The 16,924-nt window shown below is 42.1% G+C and overlaps 3 protein-coding genes and 1 long non-coding RNA gene across 5 annotated transcripts; all 4 read right to left on the bottom strand.

Annotated features, from left to right (window-relative positions):
* Positions 1 to 483: 483 nt before the first annotated feature.
* Positions 484 to 3,814, bottom strand: LOC122884087 (cytochrome c-like). Its single transcript, XM_044213485.1, has 3 exons — positions 3,635 to 3,814; positions 3,343 to 3,517; positions 484 to 2,527 (listed from the first exon to the last, which is right to left on the bottom strand). The coding sequence occupies exons 1-3, from the start codon at positions 3,698 to 3,700 to the stop codon at positions 2,391 to 2,393; spliced, it is 378 nt and encodes a 125-aa protein (XP_044069420.1). The 5' UTR covers positions 3,701 to 3,814; the 3' UTR covers positions 484 to 2,390.
* Positions 3,815 to 4,063: 249 nt separating this feature from the next.
* LOC122884086 lies at positions 4,064 to 9,377 on the bottom strand. 2 transcript variants are annotated; one of them, XM_044213484.1, is made up of 3 exons: positions 8,232 to 9,377; positions 8,057 to 8,135; positions 4,064 to 7,257 (listed from the first exon to the last, which is right to left on the bottom strand). In XM_044213484.1, the coding sequence occupies exon 3, from the start codon at positions 6,896 to 6,898 to the stop codon at positions 4,064 to 4,066; it is 2,835 nt and encodes a 944-aa protein (XP_044069419.1). In that variant the 5' UTR covers positions 6,899 to 7,257; positions 8,057 to 8,135; positions 8,232 to 9,377. The 2 variants fall into 2 exon arrangements, with proteins under 2 accessions (XP_044069419.1, XP_044069418.1); XM_044213483.1 differs by having other exon boundaries at positions 8,057 to 9,377.
* A 78-nt stretch (positions 9,378 to 9,455) lies between these two features.
* On the bottom strand, positions 9,456 to 9,611 carry LOC122884089. The gene is made up of 2 exons (XR_006379799.1): positions 9,551 to 9,611; positions 9,456 to 9,505 (listed from the first exon to the last, which is right to left on the bottom strand). It is a non-coding gene; the product is annotated as an uncharacterized LOC122884089 (long non-coding RNA).
* A 1,487-nt stretch (positions 9,612 to 11,098) lies between these two features.
* LOC122884085 lies at positions 11,099 to 15,198 on the bottom strand. The gene is made up of 3 exons (XM_044213482.1): positions 12,159 to 15,198; positions 11,867 to 12,041; positions 11,099 to 11,160 (listed from the first exon to the last, which is right to left on the bottom strand). The coding sequence occupies exons 1-2, from the start codon at positions 15,156 to 15,158 to the stop codon at positions 11,868 to 11,870; spliced, it is 3,174 nt and encodes a 1,057-aa protein (XP_044069417.1). The 5' UTR covers positions 15,159 to 15,198; the 3' UTR covers positions 11,099 to 11,160; position 11,867.
* Between the last annotated feature and the right edge of the window lie 1,726 nt (positions 15,199 to 16,924).

A 16,924-nucleotide genomic window follows, 5' to 3' on the forward strand; every position in this document is an offset into this window, starting at 1 on the left:
CTCTTTTGCTACAGCAGCTCACTGTCACGTCAGGAATAGAAGTACTAAGCAAAAAATATATATATAATACACTATAATACAGATCAGAAAATAAATTAAGGACCAAGTGGGTATAAGTATAAAGTAAAGTGTGAAGTACAAAGTGGGTTTACCGGTTGATGATAATAATATGGTAATAAGTAATAGTGCATGTATTGTCAAGTTAAGTGTAGCTTATTTATAATGAGACGGAGGATATTGCAGTACTAGAGGTATGAATAAATATCAATATCAATAAATAGGGAATTTTAAACTGAAAGGAGTATATTGCACAGGAGTATTAAAACAGAATATTGCACAATTATCTCAAGTATCGCAGAGATGTAATGATCAATGTCCAGTTTAATGACTTAGGGTCATACAGACTGCACTATTTTTTACATGTACAATTTAGCATCAAAACTGTATGAGAGTGAAGGTCAAGAAAGACATAGGGAAACTGAATGGTTGTAATCATTTAATTATATTACCTTACAGGAATTAATTGTGTAATTTGTGGGCACCTCTAAAATGTAGTGATTTGTTAAGTTTGAGGATACAAATTTATAATGTATATTATATTTATTATATTTACCTGTGATATGTGTAGTTCAGAAATGCCCAGCTACTGTTTCTGTGAACCATGCACCATGGCCACTATAATAATAATAAACTTTACATAGCAAGTGCTTTACAAAAAGAAATAAAACCAGACAAGGCAGATAAAATGAGAATAAGGACGTGAGTACAGAGGAAGTACAGACAATAAAATGAATAAGGTCAAATAAATTGAGGTTACCATTCATGACCACAAAAAAGGTAACATACAGTACAAAACCATGAACCACAATCCACTGGAGATCGCATTGCACCACCTGAAGGCACTTCATATGTCCACTTCTGACAGAATGACTTTCTTTATAACACAAGAGCTGGACAAGGGAGAAATTCAGTGATGGACAGACAGACGTTAAGAGAAGCTGAAACTCTGGACAGTTTATGAAAGGGGCTCTCAGGAATTTAAAATAGATCTTGCCTGGTTCCCATGGCAAACGTCCAGCTTGAAACAGGAGCTGATGGGAGCATTCCCAGTAAGGTCATCTGAATACATCAGGAATGTTTGGGAACATCAATGCTGAAGGGTTTTCTGTTTTCTTTCCCATCTGTGGCAGCCATGTTTTGCACCACAATCCTGCTGTATGGGCAAAAAGGCTCTCCAGCTTTTACAACTTTAGAATGAATCAAAAGTATGTATTATTATATAGTTCCTAAATGATACTGTCCATAATGCCGAATGGTAAACCATTACTGACTTAAACTGCATAGCAGGCAGGTGTTTTGACAGCTGATGAAATCCCCTGTTGGAATTAACAACACTAAGGTAAAATGACAAAAAAAGGCAAGAGAAAATGGTAAACAAATAATCATTTGACTCTACTTTTAAGGATAATCATTCCATATTTAAATATTAAAAAGAAAAAAGCAAACTAAAAAGTAAAATTGGACAATTAAATAAGAAATGTAAATTCTGAAATGGCCATTTGAATGAAAAGTCTAAATGAAAAACGTGACATGGAATATGGCAAAGATTACATTTAAAATGGCAATAGAAATGGAAAAGGAAACCATATGTAATAAAATTGGAAAATGAACATGGAAGAGCCTACTTGGAAAAGCTTACATTGAAAGTTACAATGGAAAAGGAAAACAAAAATATACATTCATATTCATTCATTCATTCATAAGAAAATTGTAAAGGAAAAAATGCATTGACATACAATTCTGTAGACAAGAGTGTCCTCTTGTGGCCAAATATATAACTGCAGGACTAAAATGACCACATATGACAAAACACCATAACATATAACTCATAACTAATTACTAACAAAGCATGGTCATAAGTGCAACAGGCTATATAACATGAGAATGGGGTTACCATAAAAAATGTATCCACAAATAAGTTTGACAGACTTGTGTTTTGAGCACTGACATGATGTGTTCACTAACACATAATGCAGGACCTGAATACAGTTTATTTATAGCATCCTGGGTGAAAAATTAGTTCTCAGTTCGGGAGCGTAGCCTGTCCGGGTCTGGCCATTCATATCAAAGATAGAACCGCGTGTTCTTAATACTCCATACTGGAGGATTTTTCCCCGTTGTCTGTATGTGCTGCATTGAACGTTATGTGCATATAGGTTCAGGCCTGATTGCATACATTTCAAGTGCTTGTGTAAAATAAAGTGTTTCAAATGACAATATTCTATGGTCCTGGTTTTAATTCATTACGCTCACGCAATATTTGTGACAAATAAAATGGCAAAAAAATAAAAAATAAAATGGCATTAAATATTCAGATTTTTATGACTAGCTCATGATGTTGCCGATTTAAGGTATGCAATGAGGTCCTGGCGCTCTCCCTTCTTCTTGATGCCAGCAAAGATCATTTTGGTTCCAGGAATGTACTTCTTGGGGTTCTCCAACAAGGTGTCCTCGCCCCACACAATACCTGGGAAAAAGACAGATGATCAGTGATGAAAGCAAGACAAACAATTTAATCAAGGCAACTAAGAGGGAAGTGACCTCCAAACTAGAAGGATAAGAGACCAGATATCAGTGGCCAAAGTTCAAGAGGCTACAGGCAATCGTTTAAAGCCTTAAGTATAAACTGCAGATCTTTGGGTTTTGAGCTGTTTGTTTAAGAAAAATTGAAGATGTCACCTTGGACACACTTTTAGAAAAGTAAGAAAATGGCAGTAATCATTAGCTGCAGCCCTAAATGTAACTTAATTATATCTAACATACTGTAAGTAAAGAAATATTCACATCATTTCATTATTTGCCAGCATCAATCATTTATGTACTTTTGTAATAGAAAATAGCTCATGAAGATATTTACAAATAGTTAAAGAATTATTAAGACCCCGTTACATCTTCATTTAATTATCTCTGCTTTGCACTAGCTTCATTCTAGCTGCATTTTCCCAGTTTGTAGTTATGTACCATTATTATTATTATTGTTTTTTATGTATTTTATCATTCACTGTGGTATTTTATTTCTCTCTGTGAAGCACTTTGTTTTGATAAGTGCTCTATAAATAAAGTTTATTATTATGATTATTATTATTAATTTGAAATATTTTGATGTCCTGTTTTGATAAGAGCTCTATAAAAACATTTATTATTATTATCATTATTATTATTATTATCATCATCTTGAAATATCTTGATGTCAACTTCAGAAAATGATGCCCCCCTCTTCACTTGTTCTATAGCCAAGGTAGAGGGTTATTCTAAACCTCATTTAACCACAAGTGAACTGACCTTTACTCTTGTTGGCATTCGTGTATGAGTAGCCCTCTGCCTGTCCAGTCTTGCATCCAAACAGACCCCAGAGGTTGGGGGCCACCTTGTGCTTGCTCCCCTGCTCTACTGTGTGGCACTGAGCATACTTCTGGACGAAAGCCTTCTTTCCCTTGGCAATGTGTCCCATAGTCAGCTGGAGAAACAAAGAGAGGGCAAACAGGACAGACGGAAGTCAGAAGTGTAATTATGACAAATTGTAATATTCTGTAACATTTATGCATTTTTGTCTGGGCGTATTGTCAGGCCTAACCTTTTGGGTCTTCTTATGCGATCTTCTCTCCTCTTGGGTTGACCCGGTGACTGGAGAGGAGTGCATTTTATCTTGGAAGTATTGACCCCTTACCCCTCCCCCGAGCTCCTCCTCCCATTCGTCGGTTTCCGAGTCGGAAAGCTTGCTTTTGTAAACAGGGGAATCCTGTTTCGGGCACGTGTGTTCTTAGCAGGCTTTGCTGTTTTACACCTCTTCTTAGACTTGTCCTGTCTCTTTCTCTCGCACGAGTCTTCTCTTCTCTTTCAGCGTGTGGGACATACGTCTCCTTTTCAGTCCTGCTACGATTCTTCTCTCTCTCCTTGGGCCTGCGGTTCTCCTTTATACGTTTGACGCGCTTTACAGCGGGCTTGATCAACTCCTCGTCAGATTCGGATGGCAGTGCACGCCTATACCCTCGTATGTCCACTTTTATATCACCACTACAGCCAGGCTCGGGGCAGTAGTCTTCTTTGGACTCTGAATGTGACACACGCTTATACTTTCGATTAACATTCTTCCTCTTACACTTAGCCTTTTTCGCCCTCCTTTTAACTCTGCGCGCGAGAACGCCTCCACGTCCTCCTCCTCCCCTTCACTGCTGCATTCCTTCTCTGTAGGTCTGACGTCTATGAACTCGTCGCTGTATTCGTATTCGTCAGGACTCTCGCTGTTGTCGCAACCCATCGTAGCCTCCAAATCCTCACCGGGGATCTCATCTTCATCCTCCTCATCACACTCTTCCTCCCCGCTGGTCACTTCCACAGCCTTGCACAGCCAAGGGTGCTGGTCCTCGTACCTGGTGCGCGAGCTGTGTGCTTGTGAATTGCGAGCCTTCTTGTCGCTCTTGGACCCGGATGACTTAGAGGTTGAATGCTTATTTGACTTAGAAGACGTGCGATCTTGCTTCACCACTTTTGGGTGTTGCAAAGGTGCTTGTTTCTCAGGTCCACGTCTTTTGTCATGCAAACCGCTTTTATTGCATTGGGCGCTAGGGTTCCTCTTGTTGTACAGCTTAGTTACAAGCTGGTCCGAATGCCCCATGGATTGAACTGGGGTACCGTGGAAAGACATCAGTATCTTGCGTTTCCAGTTCACTGTGGACATAGACGCTAAGCAATCCACGAGAGCTTTACTGAGTCTATCCTGCAACCCATACATATGGAGCACATTGACAACGGTTTGGTTGTTAATGACCCAATCTTGAAGGATGTCGCTGTGTCTACTATCCAGGAGAGTGTTATCTAATGCGAGGAGCGTGCAAACAGCTTCTCTCCTCAGAGGCTCATTGTTCAGCCAGGGTTCGCTCATCAGCAGAGTTGACATGTTCTTTATCCACGTCGAAATCGGAACGGATTCTGGTATCACGATAGAGTACAGACTGTCACCTCTCTCACTGATTCCGGTCATAGCACGGTCCTTGTTGCACTCCTCGACCTCAGCTGGACACTTAGAAGACACATCGGCATCATCTGCTGCGGTAGAGCGTGAGGACGTAGAGCTTGAGGAATACGGTCCACTCTGTGGATCACCGTGCTCTCCTACTCTTAGCTTCAGCCCTTTCTTCACTTTGTTGTGATGAGCGTGGAGTTTTAAAAAGAGCACCTTAGCGTTGGCATACATCTGTACCAAATTCTTGTCCTTAATCTGGCTTGTATCATGTTTGATCAGGGCATGCCACATCTCACTGGCTTTGGCTGCGTTGTCCAGGGTCTGATCAGTGTACAACGCTTTGCACGCTGAGACCATTTTGGCGTCGCCGTTGTATCTCCTTTGACCGTAACTGGAGGCAATTTGGGCCAAATCAGCCCAGTCCTTTGTCATCTGCTCCTCAACAATACTGATATGCTTCTTCTTCACAGCCGTGTGAATGGCGCTGTCAGAGGCGTACATGTTCCAAAACCTCAGGTATTCTCTCACGTTCTCAATGGGACAATATAGCAGCTCGGCCACTGCGAACGCATTGGGGATCTTGCTGCCCATGAATTTAATGGCCAATTCCACAACTTCGACCATGACAGGATCCTTAATCATGGTCTCAATGTGCCTGGGTATAAAATTGCACCAGCTGTTTGGATTAACACACTTGATGAAGGCTGTCAATGCCGAATTGAGTATCACCTGATACATCAGGGGTCCGACTATAAAAGTCTTCCTGTTCAATTCCTGTATTGTGGCACAACAACTGCTTGCTAGTTCCCCATATCCCTTGACAAAACACTGTTTGACGGCCCTGCAAAACCTCACCGTGGTAGACACGTACAGCTCAGGTTTCTCAACCTGTCCCTCTCTCAGGGTGGCAACCGGGACCAGGTTCACCTTCTTGCCATCCAGTGACTTTCCGTTCCTTCTATAATAAACAGTACGAGTGCCACTGTTCGTGTAGTGGAAGTGCGTCAAATCACATCTTACTTGGGTTTCGGTGAGACAATCCACGCTGCCCTCGCGTTTATTCTTCAACATTTCGGCCGTCTCTACCACGCAGCACATGGGGTGTATCTCGTCCATGTGAGAGACCACGGCTTCATTGTTGCTCTGGGTGCACGGGTTCTTGTCTTCGGTGCGCAGTAGCTGGGAAGGTTGGATTTCTTGAAAGCAAGGAATAAGAGCTGTTAAGTGCGTGGGCACCTCTAGGGCCATGTCCCAGAATTCGAACTTGTTACCCGTGACCCCTTTCAGCAACTCGAGACTCTCGAGTCCCGGGACAAACAGTACCTCTTGCAAGAAGTACGAGTTCCCATTAGCTTTCCCGGTTTTCGGCATTTCTACGATGTAGGTTCCGATCATGGATCTGCTGCTGTCATAGAAAATGAGATTGTGTGTTTCAGAGTACTGTGTGACCACAGGAATGACCTTCTTACCATTGGGGCTAACCAGCTCCTTATTCGGTATATAGAAGGCCGTGTATTTACCGCATCCCAGCAGCAAGTGTTTGATACCAGCCTTGTCTACACTTGCAATAGAGTCAAAGTCGTTCCCACCTTGAATGTCCACTAGGTCCATAAGCGCACGCAACAGCAAGACTGAAGGTTTCTGCTGTATAGCTTCGGCGTCCTGGAGCACCATGTCCCTGATACTCTTGTATATGTTTTTCGGTTTATACCTTTTCTCTCTTTCAGATAGTTCGTCTTGCTTGCACACCATAAGATCCGCCACTGTGTTGAACAATTCTTGTGTGCTTTCACAGTTAAACACATCTTTATACTTAAGTTTTGAATACCAGTTAGGGTGTTCTGTCACGATGAATGTAGGTTTTTTAACCTCCATGTCGTGCAGCTGAATAAAGCCACTCGGTTCCAATTAAATATAAAGTCCTGCAGTCTAAAAGCAACCAGCCTGCGTGACTCGAACCAGTTGTGCACCTCCCAAAGCCTCAGAGGATCTAATGCAGATGTGGCTTGCATATATTTAGCATGTGCAAGCCTAAGAATAAACAAAAACAATAAAATGGCATTAAATATTCAGATTTTTATGACTAGCTCATGATGTTGCCGATTTAAGGAATTCAATGAGGTCCTGCCGCTCTCCCTTCTTCTTGATGCCAGCAAAGATAATTTTGGTTCCAGGAATGTACTTCTTGGGGTTCTCCAGGTACTCCAACAAGGTGTCCTCGCCCCACACAATACCTGGGAAAAAGACAGATGATCAGTGATGAAAGCAAGACAAACAATTTAATCAAGGCAACTAAGAGGGACGTGACCACCAAACTAGAAGGATAAGAGACCGGATATCAGTGGCCAAAGTTCAAGAGGCTACAGGCAATCGTTTAAAGCCTTAAGTATAAACTGCAGATCTTTGGGTTTTGAGCTGTTTGTTTAAGAAAAATTGAAGATGTCACCTTGGACACACTTTTAGAAAAGTAAGAAAATGGCAGTAATCATTAGCTGCAGCCCTAAATGTAACTTAATTATATCTAATATTGTGTAAGTAAAGAAATTTTCACATCATTTCATTATTTGCCAACATCAATCATTTATGTACTTTTGTAATACAAAATAGCTCATGAAGATATTTACAAATAGTTAAAAAATTATTAAGACCCTGTTACATCTTCATTTAATTATCTCTGCTTTGCACTAGCTTCATTCTAGCTGCATTTTCCCAGTTTGTAGTTATGTACCATTATTATTATTATTGTCTTTTATGTATTTTATCATTCACTGTGGTATTTTATTTCTCTCTGTGAAGCACTTTGTTTTGATAAGTGCTCTATAAATAAAGTTTATTATGATTATTATTATTATTAATTTGAAATATCTTGATGTCATGTTTTGATAAGAGCTCTATAAAAAACGTTTATTATTATTATTATCATCATCATCATTATAATCATCTTGAAATATCTTGATGTCAACTTCAGAAAATGATGCCCCCCTCTTCACTTGTTCATGACATAACTGATCAATAGGAAGAATAAAAGTTTACCTTTGTGGGATGAAACTATGCGGGGTTAAAATCACTCAGGTGCCGGTATGAGCTGCTTCTCTCAGGCGATGAGCGGTTTCTGGCGGTCGTAAAGAAGGTCACTTCACTAGTGTCCAACCACGCATGAGGCAATACTTAACTTGGACAAAAACAAACCAAAACATCTGATAATTACCGGGGTTAGTGAAAGCAAGACAGCAAACACTCCCCGCCTGGATATAACAAAATGCAGTTCCATAGACATTGCATGGCTCTTGTGCCCACGTAGAAAACGGACAAAGTGTGCAAACATAGTGTGCTTCAGGTGTAAGCAATACATCTGCAAAGCCTGTGCTCCGAGGTGTTTGTTTCCCCCGTTTGTTAGTTTTGGTAAAAGTCATGATGTTACACACTCCAATACAGTAGGGCGCGGCATGCAGCTTTAACGTTGGTTTGTAGCCCGCCAGTAAAATCGAAGAAGAAGTCTAGTGACAGCTTCAAAACTGTAGGAATTTACACAATTTACTTACTACCCTAGCCAAAGCATCCAACCACGGCTAATGTCTCCAAATAAAATATCCACCAACCACGGCTAAAGTATCAACTAAGGTATCAGCCAACCATGACAGCTAAAGTATCAACGATCACGGCTAAGTATTCAACTAAGGTATTAGCCAACGACCACGGCTAAATATCAACGACCACGGCTAATCCAAACACCACGGCTAAAATATCCAACAACCACGGCTAAAGTATCAACGATCACGTCTAAAATATCTAACAACCACGGCTAAAGTATCAACGATCACGGCTAAAATATCTAACAACCACGGCTAAAGTATCAACGATCACGGCTAAAATATCCAACAACCACGGCTAAAGTATCAACGATCACGGCTAAAATATCCAACAACCACGGCTAAAGTATCAACGATCACGGCTAAAATATCCAACAACCACGACTAAAGTATCAACGACCACGGCTAAAATATCCAACAACCACGGCTAAAGTATCAACGATCACGGCTAAGTATTCAACTAAGGTATTAGCCAACGACCACGGCTAAAGTATCAACGATCACGGCTAAGTATTCAACTAAGGTATTAGCCAACGACCACGGCTAAAATATCCAACAACCACGGCTAAAGTATCAACGATCATGGCTAAAATATCCAACAACCACGACTAAAGTATCAACGATCACGGCTAAGTATTCAACTAAGGTATTAGCCAACGACCACGGCTAAGCTAAGCTAAGTTAACCAACCACCACGGCTAAGTATCCAACCACCACGGCTAAGTACCAACCACCACGGCTAAGTATCCAACCGCGGCTAAGCTATCCAACCACGGCTAAGCTCCAACCACCACGGCTAACCAACCACCACGGCTAAGTATCCAACCACGGCTAAGCTAAGCTAACCAACCACCACGGCTAAGTATCCAACCACCACGGCTAAGTATCCAACCTCGGCTAAGCTAAGCTAACCAACCACCACGGCTAAGTTTCCAACCACCACGGCTAAGTATCCAACCGCGGCTAAGCTAACCAACCACCACGGCTAAGTTTTTTTTTTTTTTTTTTTTTTTTTTTTTTTTTTTTTTTTTTTTTTTACCACGGCTAAGTTTCCAACTAAGGGATTCGTTTCTTCTTCTTCGATTTTACTGGCGGGCTACAAACCAACGTTAAAGCTGCATGTCGCCACCTACTGTATCGGAGTGTGTAACATCATGACTTTATCCAAAACTAACAAACGGGGTGGGGTTGGAGATAAATAAATATTTATACTTTATAGAGATTTTATATCCTAGATATTATAGCTGTTTCTTTTAACTATTTGAATAAAAGCCCTTTGAACCTGTAACTGTTTATCTCCTGTCTGTAACAGACCTTTGATGCTCCACTCCCTGCCCATCTCTACTACTCTGCCCTTCAGTCTTTCTCTTTCTACATTGAACCTCCTACATCCCATCCGCACATGTTCAACAGATTCCTTACAGTTACAAGTCTCACATTTATCTGACACTGGCTTTTTCATGGTATACAAGGTTGCATTGAGTTATGTGCATATAGGTTCAGGCCTGATTGCATACATTTCAAGTGCTTGTGTAAAATAAGGTGTTTCAAATGACAATATCCTATGGTCCTGGTTTTAATTCATTACGCTCACACAATATTTGTGACACAAATATAAGCAACCGTGTTCTGCGAGCTCCCTCATCATGAACATGATGTGGACTATGCCGCTGTGTCACAAATTGCCTATGACACGGCGTTATTCTATGTTTCTTTATACCGAGTTAAGATACAGACACAATGGTACATTTCAACAGGTGTTTTATTCGTTCAGGTGTACAATATAGTGGTGACACTAAACACGTCTGCATGACAAAACTTCGTTAGCGTCCTGTCCAACCTCTGCTCAGCATACAAATTCACCGCTCACCAATGCACAGTGACAGAAAGGCAAATAAGAACATATAGCCCACAATGTTCTTAATTGGTTCCAAATGTCCTTCATGCCATAATTAACAGCCCCCTCGTTCAAGCTCTTGTGCATCTTATTCAGATACGTGAAATAGGTTCTGTGCACATACGAGCTCTGGTGTATCTCGTGCACAACGTTTTTCCCTCTATCGTTACACTCAACAGCGATCAAGGTCTTGAATCTATGGTAGCTTGATATCATCACGTTGAAAGTCAATTTGTCAAAGTGCAGATTGACCAAAAAACAAACAAAACGGACTATAGTTTTATGTTCAGCCACTTGAACGATTGCTCGCACCCTGAGCTTAAAGCAGAAGTGACACTTGGTGTGAACTCACTGGCTCACAAGAAGTGCCATTTTCTAACCATCAACAACCTAAATTAACCTTATGTACAAATGACTAAACATAAAACCACATATTTAGCATGTGTAAGCCTAGGAATAAACAAAAAAACAATAAAATGGCATTAAATATTCAGATTTTTATGACTAGCTCATGATGTTGCTGATTTAAGGTATGCAATGAGGTCCTGGCGCTCTCCCTTCTTCTTGATGCCAGATCATTTTGGTTCCAGGAATGTACTTCTTGGGGTACTCCAGGTACTCCAACAAGGTGTCCTCGCCCCACACAATACCTGGGAAACAGACAGATGATCAGTGATGAAAGCAAGACAAACAATTTAATCAAGGCATGGCAGGAATTGAAGATGTCACCTTGGACACACTTTTAGAAAAGTAAGAAAATGGCAGTAATCATTAGCTGCAGCACTAAATGTAACTTAATTATATCTAACATACTGTAAGTAAAGAAATATTCACATCATTTCATTATTTGCCAGCATCAATCATTTATGTACTTTTGTAATAGAAAATAGCTCATGAAGATATTTACAAATAGTTAAAGAATTATTAAGACCCCGTTACATCTTCATTTAATTATCTCTGCTTTGAACTAGCTTCATTCTAGCTGCATTTTCCCAGTTTGTAGTTATGTACCATTATTATTATTATTATTGTTTTTTATGTATTTTATCATTCACTGTGGTATTTTATTTCTCTCTGTGAAGCACTTTGTTTTGATAAGTGCTCTATAAATAAAGTTTATTATTATGATTATTATTATTAATTTGAAATACCTTGATGTCATGTTTTGATAAGAGCTCTATAAAAACGTTTATTATTATTATTATCATTATCATCATCATCATTATTATTATTATTATTATTATCATCTTGAAATATCTTGATGTCAACTTCAGAAAATGATGCCCCCCTCTTCACTTGTTCTATAGCCAAGGTAGAGGGTTATTCTAAACCTCATTTAACCACAAGTGAACTGACCTTAATTCTTGTTGGCATTCGTGTATGAGTAGCCCTCTGCCTGTCCAGTCTTGCATCCAAACAGACCCCAGAGGTTGGGGGCCACCTTGTGCTTGCTCCCCTGCTCTACTGTGTGGCACTGAGCATACTTCTGGACGAAAGCCTTCTTTCCCTTGGCAATGTGTCCCATAGTCAGCTGGAGAAACAAAGAGAGGGCAAACAGGACAGACGGAAGTCAGAAGTGTAATTATGACAAATTGTAATATTCTGTAACATTTATGCATTTTTGTCTGGGCGTATTGTCAGGCCTAACCTTTTGGGTCTTCTTATGCGATCTTCTCTCCTCTTGGGTTGACCCGGTGACTGGAGAGGGAGTGCATTTTATCTTGGAAGTATTGACCCCCTTACCCCTCCCCCCGAGCTCCTCCTCCCATTCGTCGGTTTCCGAGTCGGAAAGCTTGCTTTTGTAAACAGGGGAATCCCGTTTCGGGGTACGTGTGTTCTTAGCAGGCTTTGCTGTTTTACACCTCTTCTTAGACTTGTCCTGTCTCTTTCTCGCACGAGTCTTCTCTTCTCTTTCAGCGTGTGGGACATACGTCTCCTTTTCAGCCCTGCTACGATTCTTCTCTCTCTCCTTGGGCCTGCGGTTCTCCTTTATACGTTTGACGCGCTTTACAGCGGGCTTGATCAACTCCTCGTCAGATTCGGATGGCAGTGCACGCTTATACCCTCGTATGTCCACTTTTATATCACCACTACAGCCAGGCTCGGGGCAGTAGTCTTCTTTGGACTCTGAATGTGACACACGCTTATACTTTCGATTAACATTCTTCCTCTTACACTTAGCCTTTTTCGCCCTCCTTTTAACCTGCGCGCAGAACGCCTCCACGTCCTCCTCCTCCCCTTCACTGCTGCATTCCTTCTCTGTAGGTCTGACGTCTATGAACTCGTCGCTGTATTCGTATTCGTCAGGACTCTCGCTGTTGTCGCAACCCATCGTAGCCTCCAAATCCTCACCGGGGATCTCATCTTCATCCTCCTCATCACACTCTTCCTCCCCGCTGGTCACTTCCACAGCCTTGCACAGCCAAGGGTGCTGGTCCTCGTACCCGGTGCGCGAGCTGTGTGCTTGTGAATTGCGAGCCTTCTTGTCGCTCTTGGACCCGGATGACTTAGAGGTTGAATGCTTATTTGACTTAGAAGATGTGCGATCTTGCTTCACCACTTTTGGGTGTTGCAAAGGTGCTTGTTTCTCAGGTCCACGTCTTTTGTCATGCAAACCGCTTTTATTGCATTGGGCGCTAGGGTTCCTCTTGTTGTACAGCTTAGTTACAAGCTGGTCCGAATGCCCCATGGATTGAACTGGGGTACCGTGGAAAGACATCAGTATCTTGCGTTTCCAGTTCACTGTGGACATAGACGCTAAGCAATCCACGAGAGCTTTACTGAGTCTATCCTGCAACCCATACATATGGAGCACATTGACAACGGTTTGGTTGTTAATGACCCAATCTTGAAGGATGTCGCTGTGTCTACTATCCAGGAGAGTGTTATCTAATGCGAGGAGCGTGCAAACAGCTTCTCTCCTCAGAGGCTCATTGTTCAGCCAGGGTTCGCTCATCAGCAGAGTTGACATGTTCTTTATCCACGCCGAAATTGGAACGGATTCTGGTATCACGATAGAGTACAGACTGTCACCTCTCTCACTGATTCCGGTCATAGCACGGTCCTTGTTGCACTCCTCGACCTCAGCTGGACACTTAGAAGACACATCGGCATCATCAGCTTCGGTAGAGCGTGAGGACGTAGAGCTTGAGGAATACGGTCCACTCTGTGGATCACCGTGCTCTCCTACTCTTAGCTTCAGCCCTTTCTTCACTTTGTTGTGATGAATGTGGAGTTTTAAAAAGAGCACCTTAGCGTTGGCATACATCTGTACCAAATTCTTGTCCTTATTCTGGCTTGTATCATGTTTGATCAGGGCATGCCACATCTCACTGGCTTTGGCTGCGTTGTCCAGGGTCTGATCAGTGTACAACGCTTTGCACGCTGAGACCATTTTGGCGTCGCTGTTGTATCTCCTTTGACCGTAACTGGAGGCAATTTGGGCCAAATCAGCCCAGTCCTTTGTCATCTGCTCCTCAACAATACTGATATGCTTCTTCTTCACAGCCGTGTGAATGGCGCTGTCAGAGGCGTACATGTTCCAAAACCTCAGGTATTCTCTCACGTTCTCAATGGGACAATATAGCAGCTCGGCCACTGCGAACGCATTGGGGATCTTGCTGCCCATGAATTTAATGGCCAATTCCACAACTTCGACCATGACAGGATCCTTAATCATGGTCTCAATGTGCCTGGGTATATAATTGCACCAGCTGTTTGGATTAACACACTTGATGAAGGCTGTCAATGCCGAATTGAGTATCACCTGATACATCAGGGGTCCGACGATAAAAGTCTTCCTGTTCAATTCCTGTATTGTGGCACAACAACTGCTTGCTAGTTCCCCATATCCCTTGACAAAACACTGTTTGACGGCCCTGCAAAACCTCACCGTGGTAGACACGTACAGCTCAGGTTTCTCAACCTGTCCCTCTCTCAGGGTGGCAACCGGGACCAGGTTCACCTTCTTGCCATCCAGTAACTTTCCGTTCCTTCTATAATAAACAGTACGAGTGCCACTGTTCGTGTAGTGGAAGTGCGTCAAATCACATCTTACTTGTGTTTCGGTGAGACAATCCACGCTGCCCTCGCGTTTATTCTTCAACATTTCGGCCCTCTCTACCACGCAGCACATGGGGTGTATCTCGTCCATGTGAGAAACCATGGCTTCATTGTTGCTCTGGGTGCACGGGTTCTTGTCTTCGGTGCGCAGTAGCTGGGAAGGTTGGATTTCTTGAAAGCAAGGAATAAGAGCTGTTAAGTGCGTGGGCACCTCTAGGGCCATGTCCCAGAATTCGAACTTGTTACCCGTGACCCCTTTCAGCAACTCGAGACTCTCGAGTCCCGGGACAAACAGTACCTCTTGCAAGAAGTACGAGTTCCCATTAGCTTTCCCGGTTTTCGGCATTTCTACGATGTAGGTTCCGATCATGGATCTGCTGCTGTCATAGAAAATGAGACTGTGTGTTTCAGAGTACTGTGTGACCACAGGAATGACCTTCTTACCATTGGGGCTTACCAGCTCCTTATTCGGTATATAGAAGGCCGTGTATTTACCGTATCCCAGCAGCAAGTGTTTGATACCAGCCTTGTCTACACTTGCAATAGAGTCAAAGTCGTTCCCACCTTGAATGTCCACTAGGTCCATAAGCGCACGCAACAGCAAGACTGAAGGTTTCTGCTGTATAGCTTCGCGGCGTCTGGGCACCATGTCCCTGATACTCTTGTAGATATTTTTCGGTTTATACCTTTTCTCTCTTTCAGATAGTTCGTCTTGCTTGCACACCATAAGATCCGCCACTGTGTTGAACAATTCTTGTGTGCTTTCACAGTTAAACACATGTTTATACTTAAGTTTTAAATACCAGTTAGGGTGTTCTGTCACGATGAATGTAGGTTTTTTAACCTCCATGTCGTGCAGCTGAATAAAGCCACTCGGTTCCAATTAAATATAAAGTCCTGCAGTCTAAAAGCAACCAGCCTGCGTGACTCGAACCAGTTGTGCACCTCCCAAAGCCTTAGAGGCTCTAATGCAGATGTGGCTTGTGTAAGGGCTTTTATGTGTTAGCTATGTATCCTACCGCGGCTAAGAATGTGTATCCAGCCACAGCTATGTATCCAACCACAGCTATATATCCAACCACAGCTATGTATCCGACCACAGCTATATATTCAACCAGTTATGTATCCAACCACAGCTATGTATCCGACCATGGCTATGTTGTCGATGTAAGAAGTTCAAGAGTTTACTTTTTTTTCTCTCTCAACAAGAGTCTCAGGAGATGTTCACCCTAGCTCAATCACTGAAGAAATGAGACGATGTTAGGTCTGGGTGGCTAGAGTGGGTGGAGCTAACCATGTATCCAACCACTGTTTATGACAAGGGTGACTTGTGTGAATGTGTTGCCGTACCTTGCTTGAATAAATAAAGACTCATATGGTGTGATTGTCACTGTTTATTGCATCAGCACACATTTCAATGGCAGAAACCTCATCATTGTACATATAGCATAACAATACAAAGGTCTAGACATGCACAGACTAATAAAAATTTCTGCGACGCCGAGAATCGAGATACTGTTTGTAGCTCTGGATCGTGTCCGTGGCCGGGTTGACTTGACACGTAGAGGTCTCTGGTCTCGCAACCGGGTCAGGGCCATTCTCGCCAAGCTCTCGGTTGAGGTCTCTGGTCTCACAAACAGTACTGGGGCCTCAGGTGTAGGAAATACATCTGCAGAGCCTGTGCACTGACATGACGCCCTGCACGTAATGAGGCAATACGTAACTTTGACAAAAACATCTGATAATTACTGGGGTTAGTGAATGCAATAGAGCACGCCCAGCACTCCCAGAGTATGACGTGAATCCAACTCAGCCAGAAGTGATGATTTGCATTTACAAAAGGGCAGAAAATGTCACTTAACAGGGTTGTAGTCCAGATCTAATCTGCGCTAGGCTTTTTAAAACAGAACAATTAAGACTCCAAACTCCCTACATATTAAAACAGTAATTAGAGGATCAAATTTGCCTCACCAAACTGGTAAAAATCCCACATTCAAAATGTCAGAATCAGAAGTTTAACATACGCTGGTTTGATCAAAAAGAACACACTGGACAAATGGTCTTCTTGTAAATCATTCCCCCTGTTCCCTCAATAAAATACCTAAAACACAAACATCTGTTAAACCTCTGCAGAGAGACAATTGTAGATTGTAGATCTGCTCTTGACTGAATCCAACTAAAAGCAAGAGCATTAGTAATATCTGAATTTTACCGTTCAGCACTGTGACTAAGAAACAAAAAATAAAAATGAAGTGAAAGAAATGAAGAGACAACCAGTCGCGTTTACCTTTCTGGACGTTTTGTTTTAATTGATCCTTCTTCCATCCTGTCCACAACATGGCTACCACATAA

Source organism: Siniperca chuatsi, linkage group LG11 (genome assembly GCF_020085105.1).
Source record: "Siniperca chuatsi isolate FFG_IHB_CAS linkage group LG11, ASM2008510v1, whole genome shotgun sequence".
In the NCBI taxonomy this organism is placed as follows: domain Eukaryota; kingdom Metazoa; phylum Chordata; class Actinopteri; order Centrarchiformes; family Sinipercidae; genus Siniperca; species Siniperca chuatsi.